The sequence below is a fragment of the Sinocyclocheilus grahami genome, unplaced genomic scaffold, assembly GCF_001515645.1.
Source record: "Sinocyclocheilus grahami isolate Dianchi unplaced genomic scaffold, SAMN03320097.WGS_v1.1 scaffold188.1, whole genome shotgun sequence".
Lineage (NCBI taxonomy): Eukaryota > Metazoa > Chordata > Actinopteri > Cypriniformes > Cyprinidae > Sinocyclocheilus > Sinocyclocheilus grahami.
Window position 1 is genome coordinate 1,194,359 of NW_015505367.1, and position 21,224 is coordinate 1,215,582.

Genomic DNA, 21,224 nt, shown 5'->3' on the forward strand with positions numbered 1-21,224 from the left:
TGCCATGTGACAGCTTTCAAATCTAGTACATTCAAATCTGCCTTACATATGATAGGCACAGGAATTTGAGGTAAATTTGAATGTGAGAGTTTTGAAAGCTTTGGAGTTTTGGAATCCAGCATGACTCGAATGGAAAATTTTGTCATTTTTGGAGTCTGACAGCCCCAGTTCTCATTCAATATAAAGCATAAGCAAAATGGTATGACTTTATTTGATCTAAAAGATTTGAGATTATAATGCACTGAACTGCAATATAAGGGAGAAAGTGTGACGAGAAAACGCTGCTGTCAAGGTTGTATTGAGTAATCCAGTGTTTGTTAAAGTCTTGATGCACTAATAGCCTCTGAATATCAAACTGATCAATACATTAAACGTTTCAACTTAACTTTAAGGTAATTTGCACTAAAAACTGAAAATAGTCTGCAAGTAATCATTCAAATGCTTGGAGTCGATGTACATGCTCATGTGGAATCACTGCTGCTCATTCAACATGCGCACGATCTGAACTCTGCTGAAAACACGAGGAAGGAGACTATATAGTCCTCATCTTCAGTCCTAAGTGGTCATCGGAAAACAACATTTAGTTATTTCTGTAAGAGATCGGAAAGGTCAGTAACCGTCAAGTACTATTAAAAAATAACAGCTTTACGTAAGCGACTTTACTGTCACTTAATTTAATTCACGCGGATGCCTGTTTGAAAACGATCAAGATCTTTTTGCAATTTGAATTAAAATTCCTCATACGGATTATTCTATTGGATATGTTTAGCCAAATTAATATATAGGCTTTGATTTTTTTCCCCTAAGACTACCTAACTTAACAGTGATTCCCTTAATGGACAACATGTTGCCTAGTTATGCAGCTCACTAGGTCTTGAGATAGCCTGTATGTACAGTTTAGGTACCTGAAAGGTTAAGCAGATGTCCAAATGTTCTCGCGGCTGAGGGTCCTTTAGGACCCAGCGGAGAGCTCAAGTGCGCGGCTTGAATACGCTTCATTCCCTCAAACTTACATTTGGAGATGATCGCTTTCAGCAGGTTAGTTGTTCTCTCCCGGGCAGGATAGGTAAGCGCTGAATTTAACTGGAGGTTTGGCTGTAATAACTCGCATTTTACAGACTGAGTGTCATTTCGATTACTTTTATTGACAAAGGCTGGAGTTCTTATCAGTAAAGTATGTTCAGCTGGCCGATTAACATTTGACAGACGTGTAGGAGAACCTGTGCACTGCATTCAGTCAATTGCTGTGGAGTAACATTTCTGGGATATGATCTGAACAGTGAAGACCGGATTCATTCACTGGATGTTTTCTGTCTGGAAAACTGTCAAGGTTGGTTATTTTTGTCGCTCGCATGTTGCAAAAAGAGTCTAATCACCATCCATGTACAGGTATTTTCTCAGCATATCTGGAGGAAATCAACTGAGGCAGGTATAAATACGTAACGCTCGGTATAATATGACCCGTGTCTCTATATAAGAGATCGTTCAGGTGTTTTTTTTTCCCTGTCTAATTAGTTATTTCTGACACCTCCAATTTTTCCATTAATCGACCAACCTCTTTATCCAAATTTAGAACTATATTCCCTCTAAACGGCACAGTTTACTAATTCTTCTAGTCATTATTTTTGCTTTCTGTTTTAAAGGAATGCATATCGCACTTTCAGTTTGTAATTTGCATAATTTGACCACAAGCTCATATTATTTCATTACCTTTCCACTCCTCATGCGCACGAGCTTTCCAGGTGCGGTCAAGACATTGAAGATCAACAGTGTTTTGTCTCCAAAAGAAAGCATTTTGTCTAGTGCTGTGTAGTTAAAGACTATTACCATGTTGCTCTTTCTCGTTCACACTCTTAAAAATAAAGGTTTCAATTAGAAGCAAAAAAAAGAAGCATTTATGGTTTGCTGCATCAGGAGAATAAATTAAAAAGCCCCTTTTTATTCTGTAGTTATCTAAATTATCAATATGTAGGTGTTTTTAAGAACTCAGAAACTATTGTAAGAACCTTAATGAAACATTTAAATTAATCTTTAAAGAACCATACAGTATATTAAACTCAAGAAGCCTACAGCTAATGAGAAGAAAGATCTTTACTCAGCCTAGCAAAGCACCATTAAAAAAAAAACTTTATTTTTAATCATAAGAGGCTGTCCATTAATCATGAATGTCATTACTATATATGATGTTTTCATTTAAAAATCTAATAAGGGAAGATTACAGATAAATCACGTTTCAGTCCCTTAATGATTATTCATTAAATGGCATTTGTTTCCCTCATAACTGGAGCTCAACACAGATATGTTACTTCAGTGGAGTTAACTGGAAGGACGTGACTCTTTGTTGATCTCAGCGGTGTGGCAGTACATCAGTATGGGAATGAGAGTAGCACTATAGACCTCATGTCACTTTGTGTGTGTGCCAGAGCATGCAAACCTTTCAGGAAAGAGGCATTTCATTATGCATGTTCCTTTGGTATGTGGTGAATATGGTCTGATGGGAAGCAAGCGGCAGGCTGATTGGCATTACTCATGGAAAGATTGATGTATTCTTACATGTTTGGAAGAACATGCCAAGCACTTTAGATGTGTGAAGCGTCCCTGCAAAGTTTAGCAGCTTGCTTTATAAAAAAAGAGAGAGATTTAGAATTGAAATGTACACTCTTAAAATAAAGTTTCTTTATTGGCCTCTATGGTTCAGTGATAAATATCTACAGAAACTTGCCATTGCACTAAAGGTTCTTTGCCGTCGAAAAAGGTTCTTTAGATTATTAACATGTTCTTCAAAATAATGATAATAATAATAATAATAATGGTTCTTTTCAGAACTTTTCACTGAAAGGTTCTTTTGGGAATCCAAAATGGTTCTTCTATGGCATGGCTGTGAAACCCGCCTTTTAGATGCTTTATTTTTAAGAGTGCAGATATGCTTGATTCTTCTTTTTCTTACTGACATCATTAACACCATAGCATATGCTAATCTGTCAGTTCAGAAACTGACAGAAAACAAAGCTTCACAACTTTAAAAAAAGATTACAGGGCGCAAAGCTGTTAGAGCTCGTTTCAATTTCAGCACCTGAACAGCTCCAGTCCCATTGCGCACAAAGCTACCATGTAAAGCATGTGGTAGTTTGTGTTTGAGAGGAAGTGAACAGTGCAGAGGGGGTTAAGGGAAAAAGTAGAATGATCAAGGCATGTCAGCAGCATTGACACTTTGAGGGACAACAAGGTTAGTGGAAAGACCATTGAATAAATAGAAGTATTCACAGTGGCTTTACAGGGTACCTGAGAGGCTGTAACCAACGCGAGCCATGTGCCATGAGTGTCTACTGACTTAAAAACACTTTGGTATGCTTTGGTTGTCTGGGGATTAAAATACAAGTGGACACAGGGGGGTGTTTTCAGAGGATCTGAGAAAAAAAAGTAGAGATAAAAAAAATACCCAAGCCATCGCTATACTTTTTTTTTTTGACATGAACATATGGGACACTTGTAAAACATTCATAGTCCTTTTTTCATAGCAAAATCTCTTATTTTTCTGCTGTTAGATTCAAGCATCAATGTAAAAAATGTATTGCTTTCTGTGAAGCAGAGAATTATGAGAATCTTTCAAATGGAATTTGCCCCTATTAAAGGGATAGTTTGCCCTAAAAATGAAAGATTGTCATTTGTTCAGCCTTATCTTTCCAAACCTGCATTATTTCTTCTGTGGAATACAAAAAAATTAAAATAAAAAAAATAAATAAAATGTTTTGACTAATGTAGTGGTCAATCTTTTTAATGCAATTAAAATGAATGACGATTGAAGCTTTCAAGAAAAAAAGACAAAAGAACCATAAAAGTACTTCACAGAACTCATGAACTAAATGGAATTTTAGTAGTTATTCACTTATAATCTTCACCTCAAAAGAGCATCTAATTTATCCTTTTGTAATCCACGGAAGAAAGAAAGTCATATGGGTTTGGAACTTGAGGTTTCATCATCAATGAATTATGAAAGTTTCTTTTCGGGTCAATTATTCCTTTGAGATTTAGGAGGTACTGACATTGCAGGTCTGTCAATAATTGTTTTGATGCTATGGCTGAAAATGGACAAATAGCCAATTCTATACTATTTTGTGAAAAATCAATTAGTACAATACTTTTAAATGCTGCAAGTGAATTTAGGCATCAGTAAAATAACTGAAATTATGAAAGATGGATATTCATTTTGAGATCTGCTTAAGATTGCATAATGAAAAAAAAATATTATATAAATAAATAAATAAAATAAAACTAACATTTAGTTTAATTTATTTTGATGTTATGACAGATAACTGACAAATGGCCAATTCTGCACTATTTAAAAAAAAATAAAAAATAGAGGCAACAAGTGAATTTAAGCATCACAACAATATAATTAAAATGATAAAAGATGGAGATGGAGATCTGCCATGGAGATAATACAGATATTAATAAAAAAAAATTGTTGCCGATGATATAAAGACAGGGCAATGTTGTGAGAAATAATGTTTTTACATATGAATCTCAATACCAAGGTGGTGAGGAAGCCACTTCTGACTGATTTTGGAAAGACCCTCCTTTTATTTGTGATGAGCTGGCGCTTCCACAGTCTCCATTCATCTCTAGAAAATTCCAGGAAGTTCTCGTTCCTCTGTTATCTCCCTCTGATGTATTAGTTTCCTCTCTAATGCAAGCCTGATAAGCTCACACTTCTCAAATTCCTAGTGTTAAGTGCATGGAGGGAAAAAAGTCTCTCCCATCTCTACTGTAACCCAATCACAGGACTGGGAGTCTGAAGCTTTATCTGGATTAGGAGTGTGATAAAACACTTGTGTGATATCGGACCGCACCTTATCTATCCTTCTATCCATGACTGCCACCTTTAACTTATTGCCTGTTCTTGTGCTTTAGAGCAACCACTCTTTCAGTCCTATTACTGACATTTTATTTATGAAACCCATGATGCTGACGGCTATACAGTGATGTCTTATTAATCACATCCTGCCCCGTGCCAGGGGCTGAACGTGGTAATTGGCTCCTTGTTAGACGTCAGCATGATTGACAAAGCACATTTAGAGGCTGCTCTGTCTCATCTATCATGGCTCGTCCCCCTATTTGAGGGGGCACGGACCTAATCAAGTCAACCAATCATACCCCAACATTAAGGATTCCTTATTTTGATGGATATGATGAAGTACATTCAGAACCCTTTTTTTTATACTGTATGGCCAATGTGTGTGCATGTTTTTATTATTGATTTTAAAAGATTGATAGTTACTGATACACTGTAAAAAGTGAAAATGTTACTCTAAAGGACTAGACTTACTGTATGTGGAACACAAAGGAGACATTTAGCAGTATGTTCATACTGCTCTTTTCCATATAATTAAAGTGAATGGTGACAAGGGACTTCGAAGCCAAAATGTGAAAAAGCACCATAAAAGAAGACCAAGAACAATAAAGATAACAATATTAGCTTCCACAACAATGGACGATAATGTTCGGGTTATTATAAGTGTGCATTGCAGATATGTCATTTGCCACTTTAAATGCTCAAGCTCAGCTAGAGAAATTGCTCCGCAAGCGATACCATTTATATCATTCTTCTGTGTCTTTATCATTGTATTTGTGGTGTGGACTTCAGTATTCTCATAGAATTAGAACAGTCATTATAACGTTATAGTTATATGTAGTTATTCTTGATGTGATCAGGCCTTTACTTACTGCACATTATATATTCCAATTCTTCTGAAACCATATGATAGCTTTGCATGAGGAAAAGGCAGAAATTTATTAAAACTAGTGCTGTCAAAAGATTAATCGAGATTAATCGCATACAAAATAAAAGTTTTTGATTACATAATATATGTGTGTGTACTGTGTATATTTATTATGTATATATAAATACACACACATGCATGTATATATTTCAGGAAAATATGCTATGTTTATATATTAAATATATTTATATATAGCATACATTTTATGAATATAAATATATACATGTAAATACATGTAAATATTTTCTAAATATATACTATATGTGTGTGTCTATATATATATATATATATATATATATATATATATATATATGTATATACACATAATAAATACACACAGTACACACACATGTATTATGTAAACAAAAACTTTTATTTTGGATGCGATTAATCGCGATTAATCATTTGACAGCACTATTAAAAAAACATAATTAATTGATAATCTTTTCCCCTGGTGCACCTTTCAAATCTCATTCATGTACATTCATATTCAAATATGGTGCGTTAAAATGTGTGTCACACCAGGTTTGATGGCAACAATGCCACAGGTCGTTGCTTCTTATGTGTTGTAAATTATTTCAATATACCAAATTTTATTATGTGCATATTTTAAAAACGAAAGAGAGAGATTTGAGAGCTATGATAGATGAGATATTTTATGAATACCTACTTACGTTCTCTTCAGTTCCTGACACAAAGCTTTTGAATGACTTTAGAAGACTTAAATGCAGTGCTTGAATCATACAGACCACTTTGATGAAACTTTTATGATGCTTTTTTGTCACATTTGGAACTTGACAGCCCCTGGTCATGAGGGTGAGTAAATGATGACAGAAATAAAATTTTTAGGTGAACTAGCCCGACAGCTAGTTCAACCTGACCTGACCCTTAAAAATGACTTTCATTTGCTGTAACCTGCTGTGGCCTGGTTGATTCAGTCATATTAAATGGATCCAATTAAATATTTTTACTTATATAAAACCAGTTACTTTTATGTTATCGCATGAAGCACATTTTAGGCCACCTCACAAACTATTTTTTGCAGTGTAGCACTAGTAATAAGGGCATCTGTCTCTGACATTAAAAGGTCTATGAAATCCATTAAGGTCGATGAAATATGAAGTATGCATACCATTTATATATCTAGAAAAAATATTGGCCTCTTTCCACCACTGCTTGCCTCAGAACGGAATCCTTGACATCTCAAATTGCTGAGAGACTTTTGAGGGTTGCGCTGTGGAAAGATGTGCAGAATTACACGGTCTGTTTGTGCCTAGAGGGATGTTTGGCTATTTGTCTTCCGTAATAAGCTGGTATTTTTAGGATATTTCTCCATGAAGTCCATCTCAGCAATAGAAAACACTTGACCTGCACCTCCTCACCTTTTCCACCGGGCTCCTCATTATTCGCACAACACTAGTCCTGAAAGCTCCTCCGCTGACAGATTCTTGTTTTCCCCTCCTTTTGTTCTTATCCCCCACAGACTGCTGAGAGCATACGGGAAACAGCGATGGACAGGCGGATGATCTGCAATGGCCTCCACTAATGGCTTCAAGAAGGAATTAATATTCTTTCACACCGGTGACCCGTGCTTGCCGCAACTTTGTCAAAACACGCTCAAGCGCCCCTGCAACACAATCAGACAAAAAGAAACAAATGAGTGAAATTAGAGCGGCCTAAGGAAGCCGAGTCAAAACTGGCACAGATGCCAGTCTTTTTTCCCCTTTAAAGTTCAGTGTTACCACAGAGGCGGTCTGCCTCATCATCCTCTGCCTGCTTATTATCTATCAGAATCCATTTAATGAGGCATCAGAAGAAAGGCGCAACCATGTACTTACTGCTAGTGTTTGTACTACAGGCCCTGTGGGTGAGTTGGTGTCATGCCACACAGCATTACCCGGCCTCATGGGGGCACTATGATGTTTGTAAGTCCCAGGTTTATGCAGAAGACCGCCTGGCCTGGCACTACATGGCCTGCCAGCCTGAGGCCACTGATATGACCAAATACCTGACTGTGTCTCTGGACCCACCCAACATTACCTGCGGAGACCCACCTGAGATGTACTGTGCCCTGGTGAGTTTGATACATTTTTACAAACTTGATGTGACTAAGAGAATCACATAACCAGTATACAACAACACATTATATTGCTTGTATTACATGGCTAGAATACTTGATTCTGATTGGTCAATCGTGGCACTCACCAGTCAACATTTTTGTTCATTGTGACAGGCAACAATATATATCTCGTATAACTCATGAAAAACAAGCAAACAAACAAAAAAAGAAATCTGCACACCAAACAAATTTAATGTTCAAGATCAATTAAAAATATTATTTTACTGAACATAAATATAAAGTGCTGTTCTGTTGTCACTTTATATGATAATCTTCAGTAAAATACTATTTTTTTAATGGATCATGAATTAAAAATTTGTTTGGTGTGCAGATTTTTTTTATCGGAGTGTCTATTTACACTAAGTGCAAATAGAGTGGTGGAACTATGATGCCACTTTGTAAGCAAAAACCCAGAAGCGAGTTAGCATTTTAGCACTTCCAGTTCCATCATCCCAGAGTCAATGGGTTTTTTGAATGGGAGTTTGGTTAAATCCTCTAAAATAAGGTCTGTGGTTCAAACAAGCTCAAGATACTTTCACATTTTATTCTACGACATAAAACACACCAGTTACACCCCACTCGTGTTTTTTTTAAACTGTTACATTTCAAAGACGGTTGCTAACAAGTTGCTAAATGGGACTACAGGCGCTGTCGGAGACATTAAACATCATCGTGCCAAACAGTTTATCAATTTACAGTATTTTCCAATCGTAGTGTATAATTTATAGTATAGTTAATTGTAGAATAACCAATTAATAGTTTCCCGCATTTTATATTGTTGTTCGACAATGTTTTTTTTTTTGCTTTGCCCCGAAATACAACAAGTCTTCGGATGGAAGATGCTCGTTTTATTGCTTTCCTACTGATGCGGAGATTTTGGATTCAGACCATAAGGTAAACTCATATTACGATTATTCCATGTAAACACCACATTTACCGGCTTATTTGCGGTGAAAGTGAAATTTTAATGATGCATAGTGCTTAAAGCCATGTTAAAATTAAATGTTTATGGCCACATGAAGCTGTCACAAAGCATATAGATTGAGGATTTTCTAGAAGCAAGGATAAAATAACATTTTGTGTATCCACCCTAACAAAACGATAGCTGAAATGTGGTACTTTATTCACTAAAATAAGCTTAACCTTACCATATCCAAAAACTCGCTCACTCTGCTGTTATTTAATAGATTAAATGCACTAGAATTTTATTGAATAGTACGTGGAAACACATTTTTAATTAAAAGGATTTATTGACTTTATTGACTTTATATAAATTCATATACAGACTAAATCCTTTTCATTGAACATGTTAAAAATAAGTTTAAAAAGTTGTGGGAAGCATGGTGGTGGTGACGTTGAAGGCGAGAGACCGTGGTGCTATAGTTCGTTTTTAGCCTAAGTTTATCTTTTAAGTTCTAGCACTTTTATTTTGGCATCAAAATTCATAAAAGTTATATTATTTTGTGAAGATTATCTTGATGGACAAAACGTGTACGTTTCATAAAAAATCCTATTGGCTTTTTGTCGAGGGAACCAGTGCGATGCTAACAGCCGATGGGCCTACAAAGTGATGTCATAGTTCCCCCACTCTATTAGCCCGCCTTGTTGGCAGAGGCTAACACTAACACGGAGGTTTACACTAACTCCGCCCACCAACGTGTGATTGGGGTAGTCAACAGTACAAAAGACGCTTGTTATGGCTCTTTTCCAGTGTGTGGTACGACTCGGTTCGGCACGGCTCAGTACGGCACGGCTCGGTTTGCGTTTCCATTGCAGTTTAGTACCGCTTTAGAGTGGGCGGGATTATTCATATGTCCTTATAGTTGTGCCGCCTCCACTGCCGCGACTCCTAAAAAACGTTTTCATTCCGCATCGCCCTATCAAGCTCTCACTGGATCCGCTCCTCTGCAATCAACGAGAGGAACGTCTGTACTTTCTTAACACGAAGCAATAATTTTTTGGTTGTTAAAAAGAGGTGCACTCGTTCAAAACAGTTGTGTTCGATCCTTCGCTGGCTGTGCTGATTTAAATCTAGGGGTTCTGTTGTGTCTCTGTGTCACAAGTTCAGTGACGCAGGTAGTGACGATTCTCTCTGGCCAATCAGTGATCAGCATAGTTTACACGTCACGTTTTGGTAATGGTAAGGTTCACTTGGAACCTCAACCGATAACCTCATCTAGCCTAATTGATTTTATTGAAGATATATTAATATCCGCAGCACCTTTAACTGATCACTGTTGCATCTTTATATCCTTCAACTCGGGCAAAAGAGAATCACATAACAAGGGTGACTGGAAATTCAATGCTGATTTATTAAAACAAAAAAACTTTTGCTTGCAAATTAAGTCCATAATTAAAAATGTGGCATTGTGTAAGGACCTTATGTCATTCATAAGTAAATGGGAATATTTAAAACACAAGATTAGAGAATTTTCTATACAATTTAGTAAAAAAGTAAGGAATGAGAGAATTTAATGATTTATGTAATAAAAGTGAAATGGACAATGAAACTAAATTACAAATTGTATCTTTACAATTCAAAATGTATTATTTATATACTCAAAAAGCTAAAGGAGCATATGTAAGATCTAGAGCAAGATGGATAGAGAAAGGCGAAAAAAAGTAATAATTATTTGTGTAGGCTTGGAAAAGAGGCGACAAGACAAAATACTTAATAAAATATCTTTACGTGAATAGAGTTATAAATACCAGCCCTAAAATTATTTATACTTTTTTATTTATTATACTAATTATTTATGCTAGCCATACTGCTAGCAACTCGAGGCAATTGATATGCCACTGCAGACGAGGCCCTGTCCAGCAGCCTGATGCTGCATGCCCGTTGCACAGAGTCTCCGGGTCGCCCGTCTCAGGAACGCCATTTGCTCTGGCGTTTTACAGGCCTGGCAGTGGCAGAGACAGGCTGCGCCGCTTTCCTGGTGCCAGCTCCACGCTGCGGCCGATGTGAAGGCTGCTGCTGAGGCCGAGCTGGAGCGGAGGTGGAGGCAGCGGGAGGGCGCCCTCGGCGATGAGCGGGCGGAGGAGCTGCAGCTGGGTGTTGACAGCAGCGGGCCGCCGGGGCAGGATGTGCTTAATTGCCTCCGTCTGCTTCTGTGCGGCGGAGAGCTGCTAGGCAAAGCTCTCCACCGCTTCGCCGAAGAGGCCAGCCTAGGAGATCGGGGAATCCAGGAAGCGGTGTTTGTCGGACTCCCTCATATCCGCTAGTTTAAGCTAAAGGTGGCGTTCCTGGACCACCAGGGTGGACTGCACAGTGACTTTCGTTGCCTGCAGAGCAAGGTCTGTCGCTGTGCGCAGCTCCTGCATCACACCTGGGTCAGAACTACCCTTGTGCAGCTGGTTCAACGCCTTGGGCTGGTAAGACTTGCAGGAGGGCCATGGCGGAGGCGGCATGTCCAGCAGCTCTGTAAGCCTTGGCCGTTAGTGCGGACGAGAACTTACATGCTCTGGACGGGAGGCATGGATTACCCTGCCAGGTGGCGGCGCTCTGCGGGCAAAGCTGCATCACAATAGCGCGCTCGACTGGGGGGATCTCCACAAACCCCTTAGCCGCTCCGCCATCGAGGGCAGTGAGGACGGAATAAGCACTAGCAGCTCTGTTTTGGGCAGAAAAAGGTGCACTCTTCATTCACCTCCGGGAAGAATGGAACTGGAGGTGACTGCCGGGGATCAGCGTGCGGCACCCCCAGGAACCAATCATCCAGTCCCGAGCAGTCGGGAGATGGAGGGGGTTTCCACTGCAACCCGACACTCTCTGCGGCCCGGGAAAGCATAGCGGTCAGCTTTGGATCTGACTTGGGCAACGCCACTCTTCCTGACGGAGGCAACACAGCCGATTCTTCATCTCCAGAGCCTAGCTCGTCCCCACGATGCAGTGATCAACATCCTGTCGTCTGCGGGCACTCCGAACGAGACGCTGGGCCCCGCCCCTGGGGAATCAGCTCATGACAGGAAATATGAACAATTAACCATAACTAGTTATAATTAACTATTCATATTTTAGATCCGCTGTAGATATTTAGCTGACCTCTCAGGGTCAACTGTCTTGTCAATTCTAAGAACGTTAATTTCCTGGTTAAGGGAAATAACTTTCTTACTGTACAATTCTACCAAGCTTGTAGCGTAAATCTGCATGATTAGTGACTCCGGTTATGAGCAAACAATGAACACGTCAAGTGTGATACAAGTAAAGTTTTATTAACTACATAAACACTTAAACTAGTCCAACATACTACATAAACACATAAACTGGTCTAACATACACATACACACACACACACACACACACACATCCTGGGGTGTTACAGAGTATTTGTGAAATCTAGCTAACAAAATATATATATTGTGTGTTTGAGTGGTCCAGACGCTACAGCACCATAACATTTGATGAAAACTGGGTTCAATATCATATTTATTCCCTATTGGACATGATGGACAATTATGGTAATGTGCTCAATTACAATTATTTTTGTTTAAAACATGGATTTGTATGTCACCCTAAAGAATTTGACACAGTTGTGAATGCCATACCAAAAAATGTGGTACTATTGGTAAAAGGGATTCTCTCACACTACTCTGTGACATTCTCTCTCCCATCTCTTTGTCTGGGTAATTTGTCTATTAGAGATCATAAATGTATCAACAAATATATTAGAAGTATCTTCATCTCTAGATTTAATCCAAATCGAATTAAACGTCACTATATTTTCAAAGATATTAACCCAGAAGAGATGAAGGAAATTAGACTGAATTATCTTACTTTTCCAAGTCTCCCTAAAGTGAAAGAACTTCATTTCAAAATAATGAATGACATATACCCATCTAAAGAATTCCTTAAATCAAAGTTTGATATTGGAGAAAACTCTTGTCAATTTTGCGGAATTGATATTGAAACCACTGAGCATTTTTGGTCCCAATTGTACAGTAAAATGTAATGTTTTATTACATGTGTAAATCCTCTTGAATACAAACAAATTAAGTTTGGTGTACTTAAGAAAGATTGTTCACAACACTATTTGATTAATAACCTTTTTGAACTTGCTAAATATTTAATTCACAAATGCAGATTTTTGAAAACCCCTCCTTCCTATCCTTATTTTGCTAATGAACTTAAAACGTTTGCCACATCTCTTGGTACCCTACCAAAGGTTTATTTCTCAATATACAGGTGCATCTCAATAAATTACAATGTCGTGGAAAAGTTCATTTATTTCAGTAATTCAACTCAAATTGTGAAACTCGTGTATTAAATAAATTCAATGCACACAGACTGAAGTAGTTTAAGTCTTTGGTTCTTTTAATTCTGATGATTTTGGCTCACATTTAACAAAAACCCACCAATTCACTATCTCAACAAATTAGAATATGGTGACATGCCAATCAGCTAATCAACTCAAAACACCTGCAAAGGTTTCCTGAGCCTTCAAAATGGTCTCTCAGTTTGGTTTACACAATCTACACAATCATGGGGAAGACTGCTGATCTGACAGTTGTCCAGAGGGGAGGGTACAGCCACAAACATTCATTGCCAAATAAACTGGCTGTTCACAGAGTGCTGTATCCAAGCATGTTAACAGAAAGTTGAGTGAAAGGAAAAACTTTTCCATGACATTCTAATTTATTGAGATGCACCTGTATATATAATGTATGCATATATATTTCTCTCTTCTCTAAATGCTTTTTTTCTTTTCATTACTTTATATTTGATTTAAGACTTTATTAATGTTATGTATTATAATTTTCAACTATGTCTGCCCTTTGAGAACTGTAAATGGTTAATATTGTTTGTTTATGCCTATTTTGTATGTAAATGTTTTTTGTTTTGTTTTTTCAATTAAAAATTAAAATAAAATAAAAACTTGGAACCTCAACCGAGGTGGTACTGAAAAAAGTACCAAGTACCAGGTACTGTACCCTGTGGAAAATCCCCCAAAAGTGAACCATGCAGTGGAAAAGCGCCATTAAAGTGCCCCTATTATGGGTAATGAAAGGTTCATATTTTGGTTTTGGGAGTCCCCAACAACAGGTTGACATGCATGCAAGATCAAAAAACACTTTCATTGTCTTATAATATGCATTTATTTTTACCTTATTTGCTCAACGACTCCCAAACAGTTCGTTTAACGATTCATTTTTCCAAACCCCTCCTTCGTGATGCAAATCTGTGGTGATTGGTCCGATTGGTCTCATTTTCATTTCACAATGCCTGATAAAGCAGCATTTGTGAGCGCAGTGCTGCTTTGTGTACAGCGTTACCGGAAGTACCTGAGAGTTCGAACCTGCCTTTTGCCAAACTTTTTTTTCTCCCTTTTCAAATCTCATATCACATCAGAAAGGCATTTATTTTCAATAAAAATTAAGAAAATAATCAAATAATTTAAATTAAAGTATTGGGTAGGGTTAGGGTATACGGTGAAGGAAGGGATTCATTGTCCCAATAAGGTGGCATCAATTTAATAATTTGAATTAAAATTATAATTTACATTCAATATGTTATTGCATACTGTTTTATAATGTAGCCTACTACAAAACCGAGGTGCAGATAATTGCCACTATTTGCAATAAGTTGTATAAATAGAGAAAATCTTACTATTTTAATGTAGAGTAAATAGAATCTATAGCTATTTGCGCTTAGTGTAAATAGCATATCGTTAAAAATACTGCTATTTTCACTTAGTGCAAAGAGAATCCATTGCTATTTAGTGTAAATAGAATCCATTGCTATTTGCACTTAGTGTAAATTTGTATTTGCACTTAGTTTAAATAGCATTTATCGCTAAGAAAATATGCTATTTGCATATAGTGTAAATAGCATCTATCGCTCTTTGCACTTAGTGTATTTAGCATCCATAACTATTTGCACTTAGTGTAAATAGCATATATCTATTTACACAGTGTAAATAGCCACTGTCTTTTTTATGTTTTATCAACTGAATCTATGCACCCAAAAAATACTTTTCATGAACAAATTAGCACAGGACTTTTCATATTTCACCTCACATAATGAAATAAGTTTAACTCAAATTGATAAGCATTTATTTATTTATTTGATAAGCAGCCGCATAACTACAGTTCAAAAGTTTGGGGTCAACAGTTTGAGACTTTGTTTCTTTAAGAAACGATTACTTTTTATTCAGCAAGGAGGCATTAAATTGGTCAATTTATAATGTTACAAAAGATTTATTAAAATAGTTGTATTAATTTCTAATGAATGTATCACCGTTTCCACCAAATATAAAGCAATCCAACTGTTTTCAACATTGATAATAATGATAAATTTTTCTTGAGCACCAAATCAGCATATTAGATTAGATTATTCGATTTCTGAAGGATCATGTGGCACTGAAGACTGGAGAAATGACTGCTGAAATAAATACACTTTAAAATATATTACTGTAAAAACAAAATTTATTTTAAACTGTAATAATATTTCACAATATAATTATTTTTTTTATTTTTGATCAAATAATTGCAGCTTTGGTGAGCATAAGGGGCTTCTTTCAAAAATATTTAAAACTCCCAAGTCTACATCACATAGCAATAACATCATAAATTAATTATTGGGCAAAATAAACCGAAGCATCAAAAATGTTATCTATGCAACATGTTACAAAGCTAGACATTTTTTTTATTTATGTGTGCAGCATTGGCGGCACACACACTGAAGGAGGCAAGGTCATAAAATGTTCTTTAAATATTAATCTATTTCATGCTCACTGAATTCACAACATACTCTGTGAAAATCTCACAGATAGTCAACAGAACTGCAGCAAGGTATTAATGTGCTAGCATGATAAGTACAATTAATACCAACAGTCTGAATGATCAACACATCACATAACAGTATACTAATAAAATGATACTACTAAAAATGTGCATATATATGTTTAATAAAGCTGAACATCTTTTCCATTATAATTCAATTATTTTTTTAATTACAAAAAAATACACCTTTGGCACATACACCTTTACACTTTCAGTGACATTTACAATAAACTATAGATCAGCAAATCAACCCAGAGAAAGTGCGAGAGACTCTTGGCATGTAGAGTTACAGATCACCTGATATAAGTGAAATGTGAATTATGTAACATGATTGAAGGTAATGTATTTTATTCATGAGGGCCTTTATTTAGAAGTGCATCCAAGAAATAGTGTCAAGCAGTGATAAAATAGGAAAGCAGTAAATGGGTCTTTGGTCTCTATGCACCGTAGAGACTGTTGTCACAGAGCTGCATCTCAGCAACTATAGAGTTTTGAGTTAAAAGTTCAATTACACAAATGTGCGTTTTCTCTAGCAGTTGCTTTGTATGTTCAGTTCAATCACCTTGTTAATTAGAATATTTATTTAACAAGAATATTATATAATGATGTTGGAGTATTAACAAGAATACTGCAACATCATCATATTTTTGATGGTGGACTATAAAGTTGGATCGTAAGCAAAGGTATAATTTTGCAACAAGGTTATATTTCATAAATGTCTGGTCGGGGCAAGTTGTTATGTGTTTTATGTGTTGTAATTGTATGATTTAAACATATTATGTATAAGTGTAATAAAATTACAATTTATTTTGGCCAAAACAATTATTTGTTTCATGTTTCATAATTGGGTCATTCCACGAAATCGGTGCCTTTTCCAATTGGAAAATTTTAAAAATAAAATCAGTTTAATCAAAAAAAAAATTTTAAATATCCATGAAGTGAAGACACCTTAAAATGACAAGAAATTGCATTGTGCCATCTCAGGCTATGTAATTTATTATTTTATGACTATTTTTCTACCGCATGCTTTGGTATTTTTGTCAACCCTGTTACCGACACAAACGTTACTAGATACTATAGTTTAATTAGAACTATGTGATCGTTTTCACATATATTAGCAGCCTTTTATATATATTTTTTTTTATATTTGTCATTCAGACAACCAAGAACATCCTAATTTTGCAGGGTGACCACATGTCAATTAAGAAAAATATATATTTTACAAGAGAGACATTAAAACGTTTTCACATATATTAGCAGCCTTTTATATATATATTTTTTAATATTTGTCATTCAGACAACCAAGAACATCCTAATTTTGCAGGGTGACCACATGTCAATTAAGAAAAATATATATTTTACAAGAGAGACATTAAAAAAGGGTTTTGTCCAAAATAAAATATAGTTAAAGTTACAATGGAAAGACCTGGAAGGCTGTATCAAATATAATTTTTATAATTTTTATGAAATTACTGACAGTAACAGAATTGACGTCATAGTCACAGGACTGACCAGAGTAACAGGGATGACAGGACGCACACTTCTTCAGCACACTGCACATATTTGTTTACATAATACTGTAGAGTTTTACCATTTTAAATTGCATTATATTGTTTTGCACTTACTTAGCATAGTTGTATGACAATTGTAAACAGTAAATTTTTCAGTTTAAGTCAGTTCATTGTTGATTTAGCACATTACATTACAGAACATGGATGCATTATTGACAATGAGTTAAAGAAAAAATAAAGAGTTTTATTGAGACTGATCATCCAATCCCGCTCATTAACAACAACAGTAATAGTAGCAATACCAATAATGCTAAAATGTAACTCATGCTCATACGCCACTGAATGACATAGGCATCAGTATACACACCCAGGGTAACACCTGGGGCCTCATTTATAAAATGTTGCATATAAACCGTCCTAAATTTGTTCTAAGATCATTTCTCAAAAGTGCGTAAGTGCGATTCAGAGAAAACAAACGTGCGCACAAAAACACGTGCGTAAGCCTCTCTTCCAGATGTGACATTTATAAATCGCAAATGATCTTGAAATTGTGCGCAGCTTACTGGTGTCAGATCTCCGCCTTGTAAACGCGCCTAATTAATATCATTACAATATAAAAGAGCACACGCCAATATCCGAATTTCTATGCTTGAGAATGACTGGCACAAAGAAAAAAAAACACTTTGAGTCCGATCGTGCACTGTAAAAAAAAAAATCCGTAAAATTTACGGTAAAAAACCGGCAGCTGTGGTTACCGGAATTTTACCGTAAAAAATACGGTAGCAACGTTTTAGATTTTACGGTTTTAACTTAAATTTACAGTTAAATACCGTAATTTCCTTAACTGATATAATGTTAATATACCAACCTACTGAAGTACTGAAATCTGTTTTGTACCTTTGTAATACACTGATAACCACCAAATGCAGGTGGTGATAAGAAAGTCACATGATGAATCAAAGCCCATCACAAGCAGTTTTTAGATAATAACATATATAGAAGGTACACAGTGTCATTCACACAAACGCTAAACACCATCATGGTAACACACATGAAACTGAAATAATGCAATAAACATTAATTTAACAACATTAGGTGTAACACACAACCCTAATATACAAAACTGATAAGAAAAAACTAAGAAGGAACATAGTTATTTCAACAAAACAACATCAAATTTGAAATGTAACGCAGGGAATTCTGGGAATGTCAATTTACGGTTATTCACTGTAAATTATACGGTATTTTTCACTTCCAAAAACGGTATACTACCGTAAAATTTATGTCCAATACATGTAATGTCCAATACAGTTTTTCACCGTATATAGTAGGGGAATTTACCGTTAACCATTTAACAGGTTTTTACTGTAGCATTTTTACAGTCTTTTACCGTTAAATTCACGGTCATTTTTTACAGTGTGCGAGGACGCTTTTTATTTATCCTAATAATGTGTAATTATTCTGTGGACAAACAATGTGTGTGTGTGTGGTTATATTTTTTCTATTGACTATTATCAAAATTACTACTTCTAGAAACAACCGAAATAATAATAATAATAATAATAATTATAAAACAATTAGGTTTCCAAAAGTAAGAATAAACTATGAATTCAAGTAAAACATTGTCATCTTTTAAAAAGTGAGCCACCCTACTTTTAAAATCACTGCTATGACAACTAATAAAAAGTTTAGTATCACGAAATTCTTGCAAAACTTTAAAAAACATTATTGAAATAAAAAATTGGACATTTCACATCATTATAAAATACTCAATTATGGTCTCCGGTCTGAAAAAACCTGCATGTGATTTGTCATTTCTTTATATTTACACAGTTTACTAATGCTGCTCAAACGTGCCATTAATATACTGACACAAAATAGGCCTATATCGTGTATTTTATACAAATGTAACTTATGTAAATGACAAAAACAAAGTTAAAGGCTGATGTCTCTATTCATTTTCATAGAAGAAAAGTAGCAGGTGTTATAAATAAAAACAGTTAAAAATATTATTGATTAGAATATATTAAAACCGTTATTGCATGACATGCCTATTATTATAGGCTACACAGACAAAACAGTCGGAGATGCGTTTATGCCTTTTTTTACACATTAGTAGTAAATCAAGACTTCGCAATTTCTCTTGTAAAATAAAATAATAAAAAACAACAACATGGAATAAACTGTACAGAAAGCGGTAAAGAACTCTCAACATTAGGCTATACTAAAAAGGTCAGTTTAATCTCGCAAAAACTCCTGTTAATAAAAAATCTGACTACACTACACGATTAACCTCTTACACTGAATCTTTGTTGTTTATGATGAATTCGATGCTTGCACGTACACTGCTTTTATTATTATTGCAGCTTAGATGTTTAAATAGCTGCAGTACTCCGACTTTGCCACAAGGAAAAGTGCGTAGGCTTGCTCAGACCTTGACGTGGCGGTAAGTACTTTTCCACGTCAAAGACCGTTTTTATAAATATGAACTTTGCCGTGGATTTTAGCGTACGCACACTCTAAGATCAAATCTGTGTGCACGCACATTTTATGAATGAGGCCCCTGATCTATATTCAATTATAATAAATAATTGTTTAAATTGACATTTTTAAATTGGTAACAGTATTGACACTGCATAAATCATCAAATAGAACATTATAGAAGTGAGAGAGAAACATGCTTCTGTTTTAAGTGTAGGAATCCTAGTTGAGAGATGATGTAACATCCTAGAAGTGATTTCACTTGAATGTACATTATTTTACAAGGGTTTTTTGATGAGGGTAACAGGGTTGACATGAAATCAGGGGATACCAACAAAAAAATTACAATTGATAAGAAAAATGCATAATTGTGTCAAAAACACTGCTTAAAAATTTAAAACTGCTTATATTTAAAACAATATGCAAATGTGATTTTTATATAATTTAGCTAATTTAAAACCTTATGAAAAAGAATAGTGAGGAACAGGCCAAAAACCTTACCCTTATCAGCATAAATAATATTTAATTATTTAAAATAATATTTAATTGACTTTTTTGATGTAATATTGATGAAAGAATACATAGTATTGTTATGTTTTTAAATTGCAAATTTATTCGTTGTTATATTACATCTATGTTTGATTATTTCGTAGAGATGCAAAAGGCACCGATTTCGTGGAATGACCCAATTGCTTTTGCTGAAAAGCTTATAACAGGCAGGTTCTCCTTGTGACAACTTACAATATATATATATATATATATAATATAGTGTGACAACATTCATATCATGTCAACCCTACCTTACAGAAACCGACTTTTTCAGAAATAAACCTACCCTGGACAAATATTCACTGGATTAAAATAGATTAGTTGTCACATTACTAGATAACAAGTTTCCTCTACTACATTATTATGGTGAAAACTATGAATAATAGTCATTTTGTCTTTTTTTCTGTAATTCTTCTCAGGATCACAAACGTCTCGGTTACATACGTAACCCTCATTCCCTGATGGAGGGAACGGAGACGTTATGTCGAACGACATATGGGGTCTCACTTGGGAGGCCAATCATCTCTGAGTTTAAGAGAAAACGCCAATGTAAATTGGCTAGTGGATTTTGCATACCTGAGTCACTCCCCGTGCACACGGGTATAAATAGGCGACAGGTGCATCCACTCTTCAGGTTTTATGCTGAGGAGCCGAGAACGTGTCCCGGCAACAGCGAACGGTTCAAGGTTGTGGCATGGGGACATAACGTCTCCGTTCCCTCCATCGGGGAACGAGGGTTACGTACGTAACCGAGCCGATCCCTATCTGTCAGTCACTACGAGTTATGTCGAACGACATATGGGGTCCTTGGAAAATGCCACAACCTGAACACCATCACAACCCTGTGGCACTGCAATTGTTGACAAGCCGTGGCATGCCACAAAAGCTACGCAAAGGTCGTAACCTTCCCAAAGCCCCAGCGCAAATTCACTGACCTTGGTACCGAAGGGGACCAACGGTGAGTACATCGCTACTGGAGAAGGCCATGCTGCTGTTCCATTC

At 35.9% G+C, this 21,224-nt stretch overlaps 1 protein-coding gene across 2 annotated transcripts in view; it reads left to right on the top strand.

The window, feature by feature from the left end:
- Nucleotides 1–568: 568 nt before the first annotated feature.
- LOC107594670 (netrin-G1-like) overlaps nucleotides 569–21,224 on the top strand; it is a 101,056-nt gene continuing 80,400 nt past the window's right edge. The window contains exons 1-3 of one of the 2 annotated variants that reach the window (XM_016284806.1): nucleotides 1,025–1,066; nucleotides 1,154–1,330; nucleotides 7,264–7,854. In XM_016284806.1, coding sequence (XP_016140292.1) covers nucleotides 7,582–7,854 — 273 coding nt within the window. In that variant the 5' untranslated portion in view covers nucleotides 1,025–1,066; nucleotides 1,154–1,330; nucleotides 7,264–7,581. Of the gene's footprint in view, nucleotides 609–1,024; nucleotides 1,067–1,153; nucleotides 1,331–7,263; nucleotides 7,855–21,224 lie in introns of those variants that run through there. The other variant, XM_016284807.1, reaches the window with a different exon arrangement.